Below are 18,981 nucleotides of genomic sequence, written 5' to 3'. Positions count from 1 at the left end.
TCTAAAGATCATCAGGTACAACCTCCAGCTAAAGCAGGATCTCCTGGAGCACATCACACAGGAAGGCATCCAGAAGGGTTTTGGAGATCTCCAGAGACGATGACTCCCCAACCTCTCTGGCCAGCTGTCACGTCCCATATTTTCAGGACGATGACTCAAATTCACCGATTCCCAGGCCAGGACTAAGATGAATCCCTCTCACCATTTTTTATTTACCAACAACAAAGAACTAACATCGACCTGTTCCAGCTGCCCACTTAACACTATTAACATGCCCCACAATAAAGAATCATTAGCAGAAACAAAAGAACCAGCCTTGCCTTAGATAATCACCTGTTCATTGGAACTAGAAAGAAAGAGAATGGAAAACGCTGGGAAAAGCAAGCTCACCACCCCTGGACGCGCGGTGACCAGGGCACACGCAGCATCTTCTTGTGGTGGGCGAGAGCACCAGCATACTCCTTGTGCTGTCATTGGGCATTGCTGAAAAAAGTCTGGCTCCATCCTCCTTGTTGCCCACCCTTTAGATATTTACATATATTGATAAGGTCTCTCAGTCTTCTCCAGGCTAAACAGTCACAGCTCTCTCAACCTTTCTTCCTTTCAACCTCCCCAACCTGTGTCAAGCACGTATTCAGCAAACATTCAGGATCCTTAAAGAACATGAGCAGTGAAGAGAGTTTGCTGATAAATGCAGTTACAAGAGGGCAGAAAGAATAAGATCAGCCTTTGAAGAAGCACAGAACAAGTTCTTGTCTGACCATGTGACTGAGCAATAAAATCAGGCATGAAATTCAATATAGACAAATTTAAAACTAAGTATGCTATGTTTTAGATTGACTAAAAAAAAAGAAGATGGTGTCTTAACTAACCACTACTACTTAGGAGCAAAGTCTCATCTTAACTCATGAAAACATCGGGTCACACTCAGGAATAATAATAAAAAACTCACAACACTGTATAAATCAGTGGTTTGCCTACACTTGGAAAACTTGCCCTCCTCAAAAAGAAGATCATGCTGCTGACCATTTACAGGACAATAATAATGACGTTTAAAGAATTAAATGGCTTCTGAAATTGGGACTAGTGAGCTGGCTAAGACTTTTCCACCTGGAAAAAAAAAAGAAAATCTGGAAGTGAATGATAAAGATTGATGAAATAAGCCACTCAGAGAGGGGGGATATGAAGAGTCTACAGTCTCTCTGAATGTAAGAGCCGAGATTTATCAAATGCATCATGAAGAAGCAATGTTCAAAACAAACAAGATGAGGTAGTTTTTCATGCAAAGATCTCCTTGGCAAAGTCACTTTCCTGGCAAAGGATGCTCTGGTATACACTGAGTCAAGGAGAGACTGGACAAGTGTTTAGAAGAGAGCTGCTGAATTTTACTAAATAGGTAATTTACACCAAATTAGTAATTCTCAAACATATTATGCAGCAGGGGGGCAAGATTATGTTTTTCCAATGTGTGTCATCATTTTGGTGGCAACTGGTTACAATTATTTATCATACATAACAAAAAGGCATCTAATCAGTACCTAACTAGTTGTCAACTTTTCCTAGTACTCTGTAGAAGAATGATGTCCACTTGTATCCAAATTACCTTCCATTCATTAAATGATCAAGACACTCGATTCCCACTGTTCTAATGAACAGAATCTTTTCTACCCTGAAAAGATTAATGGTATTTGAATGAGGGCTAATGAGAGTCTGAACAATTCAGCATATTATTTCTTAAGCATTAGTAATAGATACTGTAAAATAATTGTAACCTCAGCAAGATTCTGATTTGGTAAATCACTGGAGAAAACACTTAATTTGAATCTGAAAGTGCTTAGAAGCAAATTATTAAACATTCTTTGATCGTGGAAGACTTTAGAATTATGGAAACGGTGCTTTCAGTCAGAAGACGAAAACATAGTAAGGTCTTAGTAACAGCAAATAGGCACACGCAGAAATGTAGTGATCAACAGTGTCCCCTAGTGGCAAATATTTAATAGAACACAAAAACTACTTGCATGCCACTTGATTGAAAATTTTGATTTCTGCGCACAGGGAACCACAGGAATTCAAATAACACATCCAAAATATATTCAGATGACACGGTACTAAAACGAGGACAAGGAAAAACTTTGCATTAAAAAAAAAAAATCTTTAAAATACCGTTAACCCGTGATTGAAAGAATGTCACAGATAACTTTCAGCCTCGGTGCTTCCTTGCTGGTCCACACTGAATCACAGAAAGGCGAGATACAGAGGAAAAACACCGCGTACCCAGGTCTTGTTCTGACACAGAGGAAGGACACGTTCTAAGAAGACACAACTGAACTCACAAGCTTGAAAGCAGCTGGCTTTCTTCACAGAACAAACCAATACCCTGTGCGTGGCATACACTTGCATTAAAGTGACAGCAGTTGACATTGCCACCAGAAGAGGCACCCCTGGCCTGCCCTCACTGCATATTCTTCAGCTGTCATCCCTATTGGCACCAGTTTCCACACGGCTGCACCACGAACCAGATGAGGGAATGCATTCAGGTTAAAACTTGCTTTTATTTTTAGCCAGGCTAGTTTTTAAGCTGGGTATGTTCCCTTGCGTGCCTCCCCTTGCTCACATACATGTGCTTGTGCCAGCACAAGTAAGACTGCATGGCAGGACTGCTTCTTCAGTGCAAAGGTAAAACTGGCATGCAGTTATCACAGCATGTATCGAACGGTACAAAAAAATTGAATATGTAGTTGAAAAAAATCAAAGGTATAGAATAATAGTGACTTCTGCTGAAACACCATTTAAAGAGAAAATGCTCTTGTGTGGCTATTGCCTTATAAAGGCAAAGTAAATGCAGGACTTACAAATATCGTTTACAGGTTTTCCTACTTAAATACATATACCATGAAACAGCACCATTATTTCAGTATAAATACATTGTCTCTTCAGAGATACCATGTTCACTAAATACATGCCTTTTGTGCAGAAAGCACTACAGCTGCAGAACAAAGATAAGAAATATATTTTAGTATTTTCCAGGCAAATGTGAAATTTTTTTCATTTATTTAAAATTGTACTTCTTTCTTATCTTCCTATTGTGTCACTCAATACACTGGAGGGGACAAAAAGCTTTAAAAAAACAGCAAACATCTTTAGAAACCTGAATTTGAAGCCAATTACATTATCCTCAAAGGTAGGAAAAAAATCTGTGCGTTTAAAAAAGCGATTTATCCACACAACACAAAGAGAATCTAATTGCTATTTATTGAGGAGTTTCATGAACTGCCAAAGTAACAATCTGTTCCAGTAGTTCAAGTCATAAGATCAATTTCCACCTAATGAGATAACATCATCTGCTATCTGCAATCCTGATCTTTTCCTCTGGGATCAGAGGGAAAAATACAGACGTATTGATGTGTTGAATATAACTGTAACAGTCCTGTTCATACAATCTAATCAAAGCATTTACATGAAGGATTTGTTGTTATTTATTCCATATTTGTTTGATATCTGATCATACGACTTGAGAATTACTGCTTTAACATAATGTTGCCACCACCAAAAGTACAAACCCAGGATTATTATTCTCAGGTACCCAATAAAATCTTCATATGGTAACAAATCTGAATATTTTTGAGAATAAAGAACATATCTGAATATACGTTCATTAAAAATTCTATTGGAAGTGTTATCAAGCAGTGAATCACCTTTCTCACAGTAAAGTGATGAGATAGTAACTACATAAAAATACAAAGTCATTACGTAAATGAAAAGAGAAACGTTGTCCAAGAGATGGCTCCCCAGCATTGTGACCATAGGTGTTTTCACATATCCCTACAGTGCCACTGCACAGCTCTGCAACGTTCATACAGGAGGTAATTATTTCCCCCCTCCTGCAAATAGTCTTGTTGCAAATGAGACTTAATGGTAGGCAGAGAGCTCCTGGATAGCTCTCCAGCCGAAGCAGCATGGTAGCAAGCTGGGCCAGGACTCAGCCCCCTCCATGAATGAAACCGTCAGAAACGCTAATGCACTCAAGCTGATGAAGTTCTTGAAATGCCATCTGGTTGCTGTTATTCAGTCCCACTTCTTTCCTCAGCCAGGAAAAGAGGATCATCCCAGGACAATCTGGCCTTGGGGAATCTGCAGGGTCAGTCTGAGCAGGCAAGCCAAGAGGGCTGCACTGTCCCCTTTAACCCTTTGGCTTCAGGTTTCAAAGTTGAGATCAACTAGGCTGGCACAGAATAAGGCCTGATACCATGGCTATGTCTTCCAGAAGCACATTGCATGAAAAGCTTTCCTATTCTTTTGTGACCAAGCACAAATACACTTTTTGGTAGATGCTTCAAGAGATTTGTCATCTCTATTTAAAAAAAAAAAGTTTCTTGCGCTCTAAAAGAAACAGAGATTTTTCAGATTAGCAGTAGCTGTTCAGATTAGCAGTAGCTGACAGTACGCAATGGATTAGAGACTCCACGCTAACGCCAGCAGGATATAAAGGTCTAATGTCTGTGCTAACAACTTTTATAAAAGTTCACAGCTCTAACAATCACAAGCTTCCTTCTAATTTTCAAACTACATGTACTGATGGCCAGTCTACCCCAAAATTTCTGCTACCAGAGTTTATACCACTAGACTGAAAGAGCTGGTCTATCTATACACCCTGAAAAAATTTATAAGCAGCAACACTACCCGCTCCCAGTCTTCATTTTACTAGTTTAAGCAAACTATGCTCCGTTAGTATCTCTCCTAGCCCTGACCATCTAAGCCTGTTTTCATTTGCACTTGTAAAAATTTAGTAACAAAAATGAACTACAGAACTAACATTTTTGTATATTTAACTGTAGATTCTGTGACTGATCATCCTACTAGTGCACTTGACATTTTACAGCCTATAGTTTGTAAAGCATGTAAAAATCAAGAATATGAATTCACATTCTAATCAAGATAGGCAAGCAATTTTTCTCCCACATCACCTTTCACACTTCAATCAAAGATTATTAAACAAATTCTTAATACCCTTAGTCCTTAAATCTATGAACCTACTATTTATACTGAAACAATTGCATCCCACACATTCACCTAACCCTTTTACTGCAGGATATTCTGGTCCCACCTTTGTACTACCAGATTTCATTAGCAGTCTGACGCGTAGATTATAAAAATTACGTAACAAGATCAGTCTTTTAGTAGTACTGGTATCTTTCCAACTCAATTCACTTGTTTAGCACACCCACTCACATTGCACAATTAAGAGGGTGTGTTCCCCTTACTATTCCCTTATGTATTCCCTGACTTGTTCAGTTTCAGTGATTTCCTACCATCAAATGCTGAGGTTCAGAACAAAATATATTGAATGTTCTTGCCACTTTTCTTACAAACTATTTTAGTATGAACTATACTAATAAATCCACATTTCAACTATTTGCACTGTTCAATTGCACCATACATTTGGTTATTTCTTTCCTTAATTATAGTCTGGAACTTTACACACAGCTGAAATCCAGCTAACAAGTTTTGACCTGCCTGAATCACCTTCTTCCTACTCTTAAACGAAGGTGCTACAGATAACAAACACCCTCTACAAGTACTCGAAAGGAGGTTATAGTGAGGTAAGCGTTGGTTTCTTCTCCCAAGTAACTAGCAATAGGAAAAGAGGAAATGGGCTCAAGTTGCACCGGGGAGGTTTAGATTGGATATTAAGAAACAACTGTTTACTGAAAGAGTGGTGAAGCATTTGAACAGGCTGTCCAGGGAAGTGGTGGAGTCACCACTCCTGGAGGTGTTCCAAAAACATATAGATGTGACACTTCAGGACACGGTTTCATGGTCATGGTAGCATAGGGTTGACAGTTGGACTTGATGATCTTAGAGGTCTTTTTCCTGACGACAGGTATGTTTTGTCTACAAATTGCACAGGACGTCTTCCAGGCTGTAAAAGTGCATTTTCTTCTGGTTGAATTGATACTTGGCCGGGAGACAACCTGAAAAGTAAAATCTAGGCAAAGAAGGCATTATCATAGGACAGGACAGAACAGTTATAAGACACCTGCTTCTAACTCTTTTTTTTCCCCTTCCAAAAACAGTTTTGCTCAAAGCAAATATTACATCATAGGTCTTCTTCTCTGCAAATGTGTACTTGTATACTTTCTCTTCAAGAACACTCAGGCACAACAGGACAAAAGTCTCAGATTTCAGATCTATCAGCATTTGGCACAAGCTCTTTCCAGTGCTGCATGTCAACCGCCACTACCCAAGCTCACAACTTACCCGCCACAGACCTTACCCACGTTTCAAGAAACTACCCTCATCCAAGCACAGCCTCACTAAATCTCAGCACTGAGGAGTAAGTTAGGCCAAACAAGATAGTATGACCTCAAAGCCTTCCACTGAGGCAGTGGGAGTTGAACTCATCTCTAGTTAGTCCTTTCAGGATAATTAAAGTCAAGTATAGACACATGCTGACGTAGCAGTTCTGGCCATACTCAAGATGCAGTTAGAATAAGCACCATAGTAACGAACAAGGCAAAATACTGAATTTTACACTGCAGTAGTCATAGCACGCCTTTTTAATTTCATTGTTTACTTTTTGCCTTACATAAAGGCTAGCTTTTCCCTAGAGAGGTGTTATGAAATTCAAGCTGCCTGACTAGCTACTAGATGTATTTCAAAAGTGAATTAGTTTAATTCCAGAATCTGATCCTCCACTACATCTCTATCTGCTAGAAGCAGATCTGTAGGGAGAAACAACAAACTATGCATATTCCTGAATTTTTACTGGTACTTTATGTTTGGACTAGATCTGACCCCTAGAACTGAGTGCCTGTTTGTGGCTCCTGTGGCTTCATCTAAAAGGAACATGGCTTCTGTGTTTTCAAACCACCTCATAATGCAGTCCAAAACACAGTGCATAGAGAGACTGAGATTTGCTTCAAAGGGACCCTCCTGATCTTCCTGAAGACTGAGGTAAACGCACCCTATAATTCCTCCTTAGTAGATCCTCTTTTTGCTTGCAATATGGGTGGTCAATGATCAAAGTATCAATAAAGTTCCTCTTAAATTCAACAGTGTCCTCAACTCTTTTTTTCCTGTCTGCACCTAGTACGAAAGGCACCAGCACCAAGAGCGTCCCCAAATCACAAGGGAGAAGCAGCACATTGTGCCTGTGCAGGAGCTCTCAGTGAAGACTCCCACTAAACTTTAGTCACCACCAACTCCTTAACCCCCTCATCACAAGCTTGTTTCCTAGTGACCATATCAATTTTGTGGTGTGACTCGAGTTCTCTCTGGTATTTACACCCCTCCATAAAGTGCTGATCACAAACTGGGCACTACGCTCCAATGTTCTCTCTCAAATGCCTATCCCAGAGAAAGGTTAACTTCCTCTCTACTCAAAATTTCTCCTGTGAAAATTCTTACTTAGAGTGATTTGGAAGTCTTCTAACAATTGCTACCCTCTAAGGCAGCCTTCCTTTATGCTGACACAGCTGGCAAGTCTTTGTTCCCAGATCACTTTACATTAAATGATATTAAGACCATTTTGTAAGTTATGACTTTGAACCAGATGATTTATAGCTCTTTAAAATTAAACTGCCTTCCTTTCTTTACACACAGTGAATCTTACTACCTTACCTGAAAAAATTAGCAGGAAAATCTATATGTAGTAACTGAGATATTTTATAAAAATATTATTTAACATCAGATAAAAACTGGTCACCTGAAAATTCTCCAGTTAAGCACTTGGCTACTGCATATTTTACAGGTAGCTATATTTTGAACTCCTCCTATAAAACAGTTTTTAACCTATTAAATATGTGGCAGGCTACTCATTTCCTTTATATCGTATTAAAACAAGATACTTGAAGAAATCAAAGAATATCTCTGTCATGGGTTTGAGTCTGACAGTGTTTTAACCAGGACAATCTCTATCAACAAGACTTGTAATAATACTTTTAAAAAGCATAAGACAAATTCATAGCAGTTAGCAATATTTTCAGCATGTCCCAAAGACAGTCCAATTAACCCTTTTAACTCTTTACAATCCTTCCAGTCATTCTGAATTTTTGAACCATTACTGAAGTCAACTGTTTTGAAAGCTCCTCTGCTCAGTTACAGCTCAAGACAATCTAAGACTGGTATTAAAGAGGATTTTCTGGGTGCAAACACATATTCAGCAAAGGTAACATCTTCTCATGAACTATCTTTTTCAACTTCAGAAACAGGTCGAATAGTGCAAGAGTCACCACTTTTGTCTCCGCCAAATCTCCCTTTCTTTTTTATCCATGCCTAGCAAAGAAGAAGTCAGTAGTTTTAAGGCATCTTTTTTCCTCCGTGAGTTACATCCACAGCCTGTATCAGCAGGCCTCAAAATACTCTGCTTTAGAATATCAAGACAGATTAGCAAGTAATGGGACAGTGTAATATGATTACTAAATCATATTAAATCATATTACTAATCTGATTACTAAATCAGAAAAGGAATCACTCTTCAGGAAAAACTCCAGCCTCCTTTACGCTGCCTGAATATTTTAAGGAGCTTTCAAGTACATACTAAATTTTCTTCCTGAATGTACTTCCAAAAAAAAATCTCAGAAATATTTAACATTATTAAATATTTTAGCCTTCTTAAAACTACTTTCATTTTTAACTGAAAGTACATTTAAACAAGTACATTTTCGTTAAAGTAATTATTATTAAATCATTTGCTTTCCATGCCTAAAACTTTTTATTGTTAGGGCTTTACTCTGTATTTGTATGACTAGCAGCTAACTACAAATATCTACAAGATCTTTCCTCCACAAAACGCATCTAATATCAAGACGATTCTACTTTTTACTCGAAACAATTATTCTATACCAAAGAATAGTGTTCTCAGAATACTTGTTATAAACGTACAATTTGCTTCAGAAATGCTCCTTCCAGAGCATCCACAAGATGTCACTATTGCAAAAGAAAGAAACCTCATGCGTCGTAAAATAGGAAATATGGTTTTTGTGCTCTTGAACCATGGATTTTATTTACTGCACATCTCAATCAATGCAGTCAAATGATTTTTTTTAATGTAAGGATTAAACAAAATGTGGGGAAAAAAAGAAAACAAAACATGAACTCAAGACCCTGCTTCAGCTACTTGGTTTGAATTACTAAAAACAAGAAAAACTTGGCAGACAGCAATAGTAAGAGAAGTAGAAACATTTACGATTCTAGCATTTGTACATGACCTACGTAGAAGATAATTGTCCATTTAGAAACAATAGAGTATACATATGCAAATAAAAAAATAATTAGAACAGAGAAGCAAGTAGGTTTCTGGTTAGTTTAAGGAAAGTTTGGCATTGTTTTGTATTTAATAAGAAACAACAACTATGTATTGAAGCCAGCTCATCTGTCACAGAATTTTTAAAAAATTAATTAATTGAAATCTACGTAGGTTTGATGAAAATCCAAGGAACAACAATGCAAATTATCTCTGTATAATCCTGCTCGCTAGGAAAGAACAGGAAGCTAGCATGCCCAGGAACTGTAGATGAAAATTAAGTGTTGACATTGACTTTTCTTGCTCATTATAGCACTGTAAATGAAAGTACAGCCAAAAAATGTTTCCAAAGATTTGTGACGTTGCCCCATTTTCTACACTGCAATCTGAAACTGCAAGGAATCAACACACAAGTAAAAGGGTGACATTTTTGCTGCAAATTCTATTCACAACTTCCTCAGAGAGATTTTAAGCTTTCAGGATTTTTTTTTTTTTTGCACACTACAATCACGGAAGGTTCTAACAGACTCAGAAATAAGTCTGTACTGTTTCCATTCAATGACCATATTGCTATCCCACATCCTTTCTGAGAGTGCACTGACTGCCTTTTAATGAACAACTTCATTAATTATTAAGAAGAAAAACGTATTAAATCTCATGTTGTCTTCTGGACTAATAGGTGTGACAGCTGAGAGGAGTAAAAAAGTCATTTCCTTTGGCATGCAAAAAGAAAGAGCAATAAAACAAAAGCAAAGGCAGGAAGTAATGGGAAGAGGGCTGATCAGCTAAGTAATCTGAAGATATTTTAATATTTCTTTTAAGAGAAGAATGCAATTTCAATGCATAGCAAACTAACCCATTTGAGACTTCTAATAGAAATGGTAAAAGATGAAAAAAAAATCAGACATCTAGCATAATTATAGTACGTGAATTAAACATCTAGGATCTTAAATAATTGATCTTTAATGAGAAAATTATTTACAGTACTGGGAGTAAATACTACAGTTCATGCTTACAGCATCTCCATAGACATTGCCGTACCATCATAACAAATCAGTTACCTTTCTTTTTCAGTAGAGACTGTACAAACAATACACAATTAAAAGCCAGACAGCGAATACTTACTTCAGGAAGCACTAAAAGTGACGATGTGACATTAAGAAATTGGGAGGGGGGGAATCTAATCTGAGACACAAAAAAAATTAATAGAACAGCAAATTAGGCTACAGAGCAAATTAGTTTTCAGAAGTGCTCACGACTCTTGAGTAGTTACTATCATCATTTTTTAAATTAATGATCCAAAAAGAAGAATGTCTACCACAAGAAAGTTTAGGTCATATTTCTGCATTATCTTCATGCAGAAATTATCAAAGCTGCGAGTTTTATGGTATTAAAGTACACACATCTAGGTCAACACTGAAATACACTTCAGAAACTATTTTCTCATTTATGTTTATACTTTAAAGATGCTGATATCCAAATCAGATAGTATCCATTACAGCAGTTCTTTTTTAAAGATTAACGTGATTCCAGATAATAAAACCTTACCTTGCCAGCTGTCATTGCAAACGCACAGCTTCTCGCCTGTCAAATCACAGTACCCGTGATCTGGGCTGCCACAGTTGGCTTTACAATATGGAATATCACAAGCTTCTCCTTTCCAATACTTGTCACACTCACAGTACACCCGGCTTGGTACGGACACACTCGTTGTACACTTCCCATGTTCTGAGCAGTTATTAGGACAAGAATTAATTCTGGGGGAAAGAAAAAAAAAAAAACAACATGCAGAATAAGGGAAATATCAAGTTAAGAGTTGATGATCATGGGTTTCTGACAGTATTCCAAGAGTATTTTAGATCAAGTACCTCTTTTTCCTGAAAAATTTCTGTGTACTGATAAAACACAAGTTGAATGATGATTTTACAAGTAAGCTGAAAGGTGATCATCCAGGCTTACATACAAAATCAGTAATGCAGTCAGGATCACAAACATCATGTACTTTAACAAGAAGTATTGACATTAAGCAGAAGGACAGATCACCACCTATTTTCTTCCTGTGTTCCAGTATCAGCACTCTAGCCAGTCCCTTCAAATGCTTATTATCTCAAGGAAAATATCTAGGATGAGAATAATGAGGGGACACAGTGAGGACAGCTGCCCCAAACTGGCCAAAGTGACATTCCAGCCCATATGATGTCATGGTGAACAATAAAACCCAGGGCATTTGGCCAGGGGTCGGCCACCCTTTGGGAACGGGCCGGGAATCGCTCAGCAGGTTGTGAGCAACAGCACTGTGCATCACTCATTTTGTATATCCCAGTTCTTTTATCATTATTATTATTTTCACTTCCTTGTCCATCCTACTAAACTGTTTTTATCTCAATCCACAAATTTTACTTCTTTTTTTTCCCCCCCTTCGATCCTCCCATCCCACTGGGCAGGGGGTGGCGAAGTGAGCAAATGGCTGTGTGGTGTTTAGCTGCCTGTCAAGTTAAACCCCAGCACCCTTAAATTCTCCACCACAGGCATACAGCTAAAGGGGATTTCGGAGTGTCTTTAGTCCATGCTGTAAAACATTATGTCTAACATCTGAGGGGAATAAAACTGGAAGAAACAATTCAGGAAAAATATAAGGTGACTAATATCCTGAAACGATTTACAGGTAGCACTTCATGTTTTAAATCCTTAACAACAGAGCTATCTTAAACTTGCCTCCTTAACACCACAGCCAGAGATGCAAAAAGAGGAAAGATTAGACTGAAAGAACACTGTGACTGTTATGGAAGTTAGTATTTCTTTGATACGCCCTACCAAACCCTGAGATCATGGGCAATGAGACTGCAGAATTATGCAAACTGGTTCCAGAAATGTAGGCAACCCCTTGGAGACAAGGAGGGATTGGAGGAAGTATGCGGGTCCGAGAGTTTCCATGAACAGAATCCGAGGCAGTGTGCACCTGATGAAGTCCAAAAGGATTTGAAACCTTTTCTGATGACTCACAGTCAATGCTTCAATTGAAACTCAGGATAAACTGATGATAATGCAGGCTACTCCCTGTAGTTGTGAGAGCTGGATACCATTCACAGTCTTCCTTGCTCTTACTGAAGGAAGAAAGAACTGAAAAACCTAGTGAGCAATTGTTCCAGGCTGGCCTTTGGCCAAATGTAGTAATGGCAGAACAGTGAGGAGCTGTGTTTTCATTTTCTAAAGACCTCAGAGGACTGATTCTGTTACACTACTAAAAAAAGAAAATTGCGTGTCTGAACTGCAGACATCCTGGGGGTTTTGCCTAGTAACACACATGGCATTAAAACCATTGATAGCCTTAACTGGTGCATACCAGAGCTGCGAGGAGCCACTCCCTTCACAGGGCGAGTGTTTTGCAGGAAGGTGAACAGTTAAGTCTTTCCAGCAATAGAGATACCTGTTCAAAAGCAGATATATTCCCACTCCAACAGGTTTGTTAAGGATTCCAACAGAACAGGAAAACTGGATCACCAGAGTTGGAAGCAGGTTGCCTGACTCCAATGAACACAATGAACACTCAGAGTTCTGGAGTAACTATTTTTTTTTGCAAATGGCACAGCAGTTCAGCCACAGATGCTGTCTTCCCCAAAATAAAGGTATATGAGGAGTCTAACAAGATGAAGTCAGAGATGAAGTCAAAAACTCTTTTGGGGTTACCAAACTGAGGAGGCAAGAGAGTAACAGAAGCAGAGTGCAACAGATCAGTGACAGAAAAAACGAAGTTACTGCAGCCATTAAAAAAAAAAGTCACTGGGACTTCTTTAGTCATAAAAAGAGTTACTGTTGGCTCATTTAAAAAAATAAATACATTTAAAAGTATCCATTGCAACAGAAGAACAGAGCACATAAAATTTTGTGGAGTTGTATATGTAATGGAATTAAAAACTGCCAATTTCTTTTTAATTATTCTAAATCTTCCAAAAAACTAGGTAATGTTATGTAGCACGCACCACATTACCAAGGCATAAAAGAATGCAGAGCACATACACTCATTTCTTAAGAATGCCATGTCACATTGCCATTTGCTTCCAAGACACGCAAAAAAGTGCAGTAAAAGCTTCAGGGGTAACTGGAAAATGTAACTAATTCCAACAGAGAACTCTGCCAAGTGATTGTATTTTACTGATGTCAGCTGACAAAAATTAAGAATACCCAGTCTTCTACAATGCAATTTCCAATACAACTTACTTAGTGAGTTTTCTCAAACTCTGAATAGCTATTTATTACCTGGTAAAACGTAAGTAAACTGCTACAAATTACAGAAACAATCTTTCCATCAACAATTTAACAAAGAATTCTGCCAAGAGTAAAGCTATGGTCAGAAGCACAAACAGGAATTTTAAATAAATAGAGAATATAAAAAAAGATATCACATGTACTTCCACATCTGAAGTGCAGTGTTGACCACCACATCCAAAAAACAAGTATTGCAGAATCTGAAGGGATTGAAAGAAAGGAACAAGAATATCTTCAGTCATGGGAAGACTATCACATGAAGAAATAGGTCCAACAGGCCCAAGAAATCTCCTGCGGAACCAAAGCATCCAGTATAAAAAGACATCGCATTATGTGGCACACACATGTCCCAAATAAGACAGAATTTGCAAAGCAAATAAGAAGGAAAAGGCTCAGGTCCGTTAGATGCATCTTTATAACGGCTGACACAGAAAAGCGGACTGAAGCAAAGCAAGAATTGTTATATCAGATTAGACTTTGTCATCAGAGAAACTAAAAGACAAACAGTGTAGATATGACCTGTGAAGGTGGAGCACAGACCAAGATGGACTATAGGTGGGGAAAGCACCTGAGAAGCAGAGAAGAAATGGAATAAAACAATTGTGGCCTGCACAAAAATAAAAGTGGGACTTCAGCGTGGGTTTCGAAAGCTGTAGAAGTACAAATATGAATGAAAAACCAAGCAACAGATGATCCCAGTTCAAGAGAAGGGAACTGACATTACAGAAGATATAATCTACCTCCTATCCCCTATGACAGCCACATGTGTTGGTTAAATACTGGAAGGGATACATTCTAGTTCCACATGGCATAGGAAAAACATACTCTTAGAATGATGATGTGGCTTCTCACAGAACAATATATTTTATCTCATGTTATTTTTGTTGTGTGGGGGTTTGGGGTTTTTGTTTTGTTGGGTTTGGGGGTTTTTTTTGTTTTGGAAAAAAAACCCACCACCTTAACCTTAATGACAACTCATTTCAACCTCTCAGTGCCCTGGAAACATGCAAGATGGAAACATGCAGAACACTTACACTACTAATAAAAACAACAAATAACACTCTCCCTGGGTTTTTCAGTCTCCTGAAGCAAATGATAGGCTAATTAACAAATTACTTATTAAAAAATACTTACGAGTAAAAAATATTAAATCCAGTTAGGTTATAAGCAGCATCGCTAAAGAAGTGTAGCAATGCATAGCCAGATGTAGTAACTACCTCAGGAACAGTTTCATTTCCACGCACTTCAGGAACTATTAAACCACTGGAAAACAAAACAAGAATGTTTTTAATCAGTCTTTTGGAGATGGGGGGGAAAAAAAAAAAAGAGGGATTTAGCTATTGTGATTGTTAATTACATAGACCAGAAAACCCATAAATCTAATTTTAAAACTTCTTAAAAATAGACAATAAAATGCATATAAAACTTGTCCATGACACTGAAAGTTAAGGCGGGGTTTTCCCAGAAAAGTAAAAAATCTTCTCCTTCACGCAGTAACGCAAAATTTCACATCAGATTATTCTGAGGGTGCACGCACTGTCGGTCTAAATTTTAAAACTTATTTTAATTCGTGCTTGCCTTTCAGCACGAATTGCATTTCCACATATTTGCACCTTAAGAAGTTTACCTTGAAAAATTCCAAACCTAGGAAGTATAATTAAGTAATTTCCATGAAAAAGCAGTTTTCAGCCAAAGACAGAATACTTTTTAGAACTTCAGAAAGATGTTAAGATGTCAGTCTTAAAATAAAGACTGAAGCAGGAAAACCAACCAATATATAAAAATATAGAGAAAAAGGATCACCTGCATAAAGCAATGCCACATCAAAAGTATAAATTCGAAGGACTTGGGAGTCATGATTAGAAGCCTACTGGAAAATACATTTCTGATTGTCTGTCTATAAGCATTAACCACTCTATGTAACATCAGCCATAAGTACGAGCCACATAAGGATTGATGCTGTGATCATGTAATGCCGAAAAGTAGCAGTCTGCAATTTAGTCTACTATAACCTTACAATATCCTGTGATATTAACAAAAGAAAGGAAGCCATTTAACAAATTAAAGCCTTCACTGTTATTTTTTCCCCAAAAACTAAAAATTCCCATACATGACTACTTGGATTAAAAGGCTAATACAGATACTCACCTAAACACAGCTATTAAAGGTGCATATATTGAATCTCCATCATATACATACATATGGTCCCAACTACATTCTGTGGCAAAGTGATTAAATCTTAATCTTAGTATTGCATTTGGGCTGGAAACGAAAAATAAAAAGAACATTGATATAAAACATTGTTTACAAAAATATTAAAATACTTATCTTAAGACGAGTAGCCTAGAGCAAAATTGATCATACTTGGATAACTGTAATAAAACATCTGAGTACTAACTAAACGTTTCAGACTTAAGTAACAAAATTCAGGGCAAACAAATAAAATACTTGATCCTAAAAAACTTTAAAAATAATATCTTCTGCCCAAGTCTAATAATCCCTAAAGTTAATAAGAGACTTAAGTTCACCAGGTGTTATCATTATTCATAACCACAAGCTCAGAGCAAAGAAAATATCCCATTTTAATACACTAGCTTTCCTTTACAATGTGAGGACTCACAAGAAAAAAAAAAAAAAATCTACGCATTCTCCTTCCTGTATTATACTAGTTATTGAAAATAAAATTCATAAAACACAAATTTAAAATAGCAAGCAATCTTAGTGCAAGATTATTTTTTTTTGTTTCCCTTCATTCCCCCCCCCAACTTGACACCTGGGAGTGAGATTTCACCAGTTTTTGGTAGAGATCCAGATGGGGACTGTAAGATTTCTGGAAGTGGAATTTTCTCATGTGACAAAATTAGCAGCCTCCTAAATATATTCCATGCAACAATCTGCATATTTTCTTACATTTATTTTCCCCACTCCGCCCCCCCTAACTGACAGACTCGGGTGCAGTTTGTCAGTTTGAAAAACATATGTTGGGGGGGGCGGGGTGAGAGAGAGATCATTTGGAGAGAGCTCTGTGTTCATTTTTTGAGAGAGTGTTTCATACATATGTAACTTCCCTGCGTGTTGACATTTTGCACTGTGTTGCTGGGCTGTGTTACTCTTCCCCATGCTGTGCAGCATATTGTTTCCTCCAGCTACTCGCTCTGCCATCTCCAGCAAGGAGGAGGGAGAACAGAGCGGAGACCAACTTCAAAGCGGAGTTTGTACACAGTCCTGAGGCACGTTTCCACTTCAGCACAGAGCAGTGCAGCGCAAATATTCCTCAGCTAGCTTGGGTAAAAAGGGAACTCTAAGCTGTGTCAGGAAGATACTCAGCTACAGCCCAGTTACCTAGATAGGGAAGCTTCTGTTGAAGCCCAAGTTCACTGCTGTTGTGCTTAAATCACTATGGATTATTATTTTATTATGGATTTAAGTTAAAGGAGAAGAGATTTAGATTAGATCTTGGGAAAAAAATTCTTCAGTACAAGGGTGGCAAGACTCTGGAACAAATTGTCCAGAGAATTGTGGATGCTCCCTCCCTTGAGGTGCTCAAGGCCAGGTTGGATGAGGCCCTGAGCAACCTGATCTAGTTGAGAGGCGTCGCTGCTCACGGCACGGGGGTTGGATTAGATGATCTCTAAGGCCCCTTCCAACTTAGGCCATTCGATGATTCTATGATTATCTGCACATAAGCAGACCAAAATTGGATAGGTCATGATCGTGTTTAGCCTTGAAAGAAGACAGCTGAGAGGGGATCTTATTAACATATAGAAATATCTGAGGGGTGGGTGTCAAGGGGAAGGAGAAAAATCTCTTCTCAGTGGTGCCCAGTAATAGGACAAAGAATAATGGGTTTAAGTTAGAACATGGGAAGTTCCAACTCATCAGGAGGAGAAATTTCTTTCCTGTGAGGGTGATGGAGCCCTGGCACAGGCTGCCCAGAGAGGGTGTGGAGTCTCCTTCTCTGGAGACATTCGAAACCCACCTGGACACATTCCTGTGTGGCTGCCCTAGGGGATCCTGCTCTGGCAGGGGGGGTGGGATAGAGGATCTTTTGAAGTCCCTTCCAACCCCTGACATTTTATGATTCTATGAAGACAACAACAGAGGGGAGATTTAAGGTAATTGACATTATGACAATATGGAAATAGAGAAGGGGGTAATTTTCTTCTAAAACATTAGTACAACTCAGATCTATTTAAATTCTTCAGCAAAATCCTCATCCATAGCCTGGGGTAAAAAAGTCCCACTAAAATTTAACAAATTTGTGCCTTTAGCAGTTAGCCGTACTAGTGCATATGTCTCATTTTTGTGTGCACGTCTGTTTCTGTGCTGCATAAACTGAAAAATTAGAAACAGACAACAAGTGTAAACTGTGGGCACAATACGATTTTAAAAATAAGTACATGAGGAAAACTAGAATGCAAAACAAAACACTTTATAGATTCACTAACTTTTGAGCAACAAGCGACTGAATAACTATCATTAGAGTAGAAGTATTTGTACTGGAAGCTATTCCTGATTTATCACTGGAGAGTAAGATAATGAGTTAAATAATGGGATTTTGTAATCACATTTGGAACTCACATAAAGGTACTCAAACAGGCAATAAATTTATCATAGGGTTTTGAAAGCTTGCAGCACTGGCCAAATTCCAATGTCATCCTAACTTTTGCCAGCAATTTGAATAGGAATGGAATTTGGCCCACTCTAAGCGACCCTGAATCCTCCTTAACTTTTTTAAAAATAAAATCTTTATAACATTTAAACAAAACAAACATCAAAACCCAAAATTGTTTCTGTTGTATTCAGATGCAGTTTCTACTTGAAAAGTTCTTTAGATCCCTGGAATACACAGTACCAAAGTGTCAAAACACTTAAGCTATGAAAATAAATACTTACTATCCTTCAATTAACCATGTACATTTAGTTTTATATTTATAATTTATTGGTCCATCTGTTAAATATCCAGAAGGCTCTGTTAACCTACAAGAGAAAAAAAAAAGTGCTGTAATAAACCAGAGACAACACAACAGGACACACAGCATCAATATGCCAATAGATTCTTCATGGATGGAAAGAAAACTGGGGCTGGAGGAAAGTTAGGTCTCTCCATATTTCTTGTCACACTATTTTTGCTCATAAAAACTAGAATTCTGATTTTTCTGTATCATTGATTTGCTTTGTTACCCTAAAGAATCACAAAATTTCTAATTTTTCTAGTTCAGTGGCAAGCAAATACTATTTGCAATTTAAGCTATCCTTCACAGAAAATGGATCCAAGCCAATGGAACAGGTTTTTTGTTTAAGAGTATTTTGGTTTGCTTTGCTCATTTCTTTTGCCTTACATCTTACTTCTGAAATTAGAGCACAGCAGCAGTGGGAAGGCTGTTCTAGATCAAGAGAAATTAAGACATAAATTACAGATTCAAATAGGCACATCTGTCATCCTGTCCCTCTCACTTCTGGTCAGTGAG

General features: G+C 37.9%; 1 protein-coding gene across 1 annotated transcript in view; it reads right to left on the bottom strand.

The window, feature by feature from the left end:
* LOC104275760 (attractin-like protein 1) overlaps positions 1–18,490 on the bottom strand; it is a gene marked incomplete at its 5' end in the record, with an annotated part of 32,863 nt that extends 14,373 nt beyond the window's left edge. Inside the window, 4 exons of the mRNA XM_009871805.1 lie at positions 10,793–11,001; positions 14,645–14,773; positions 15,659–15,772; positions 18,407–18,490. Of these exons, the coding sequence (XP_009870107.1) occupies positions 10,793–11,001; positions 14,645–14,773; positions 15,659–15,772; positions 18,407–18,490 (536 nt within the window). The remainder of the gene's footprint in view (positions 1–10,792; positions 11,002–14,644; positions 14,774–15,658; positions 15,773–18,406) is intronic.
* Positions 18,491–18,981: the final 491 nt, after the last annotated feature.

The sequence above is a fragment of the Apaloderma vittatum genome, unplaced genomic scaffold (genome assembly GCF_000703405.1).
Source record: "Apaloderma vittatum isolate BGI_N311 unplaced genomic scaffold, ASM70340v1 scaffold21226, whole genome shotgun sequence".
Classification (NCBI taxonomy): domain Eukaryota; kingdom Metazoa; phylum Chordata; class Aves; order Trogoniformes; family Trogonidae; genus Apaloderma; species Apaloderma vittatum.
The sequence above is the reverse complement of the archived record's forward strand: the minus strand, read 5'-3'. Positions and strand labels throughout refer to the sequence as shown.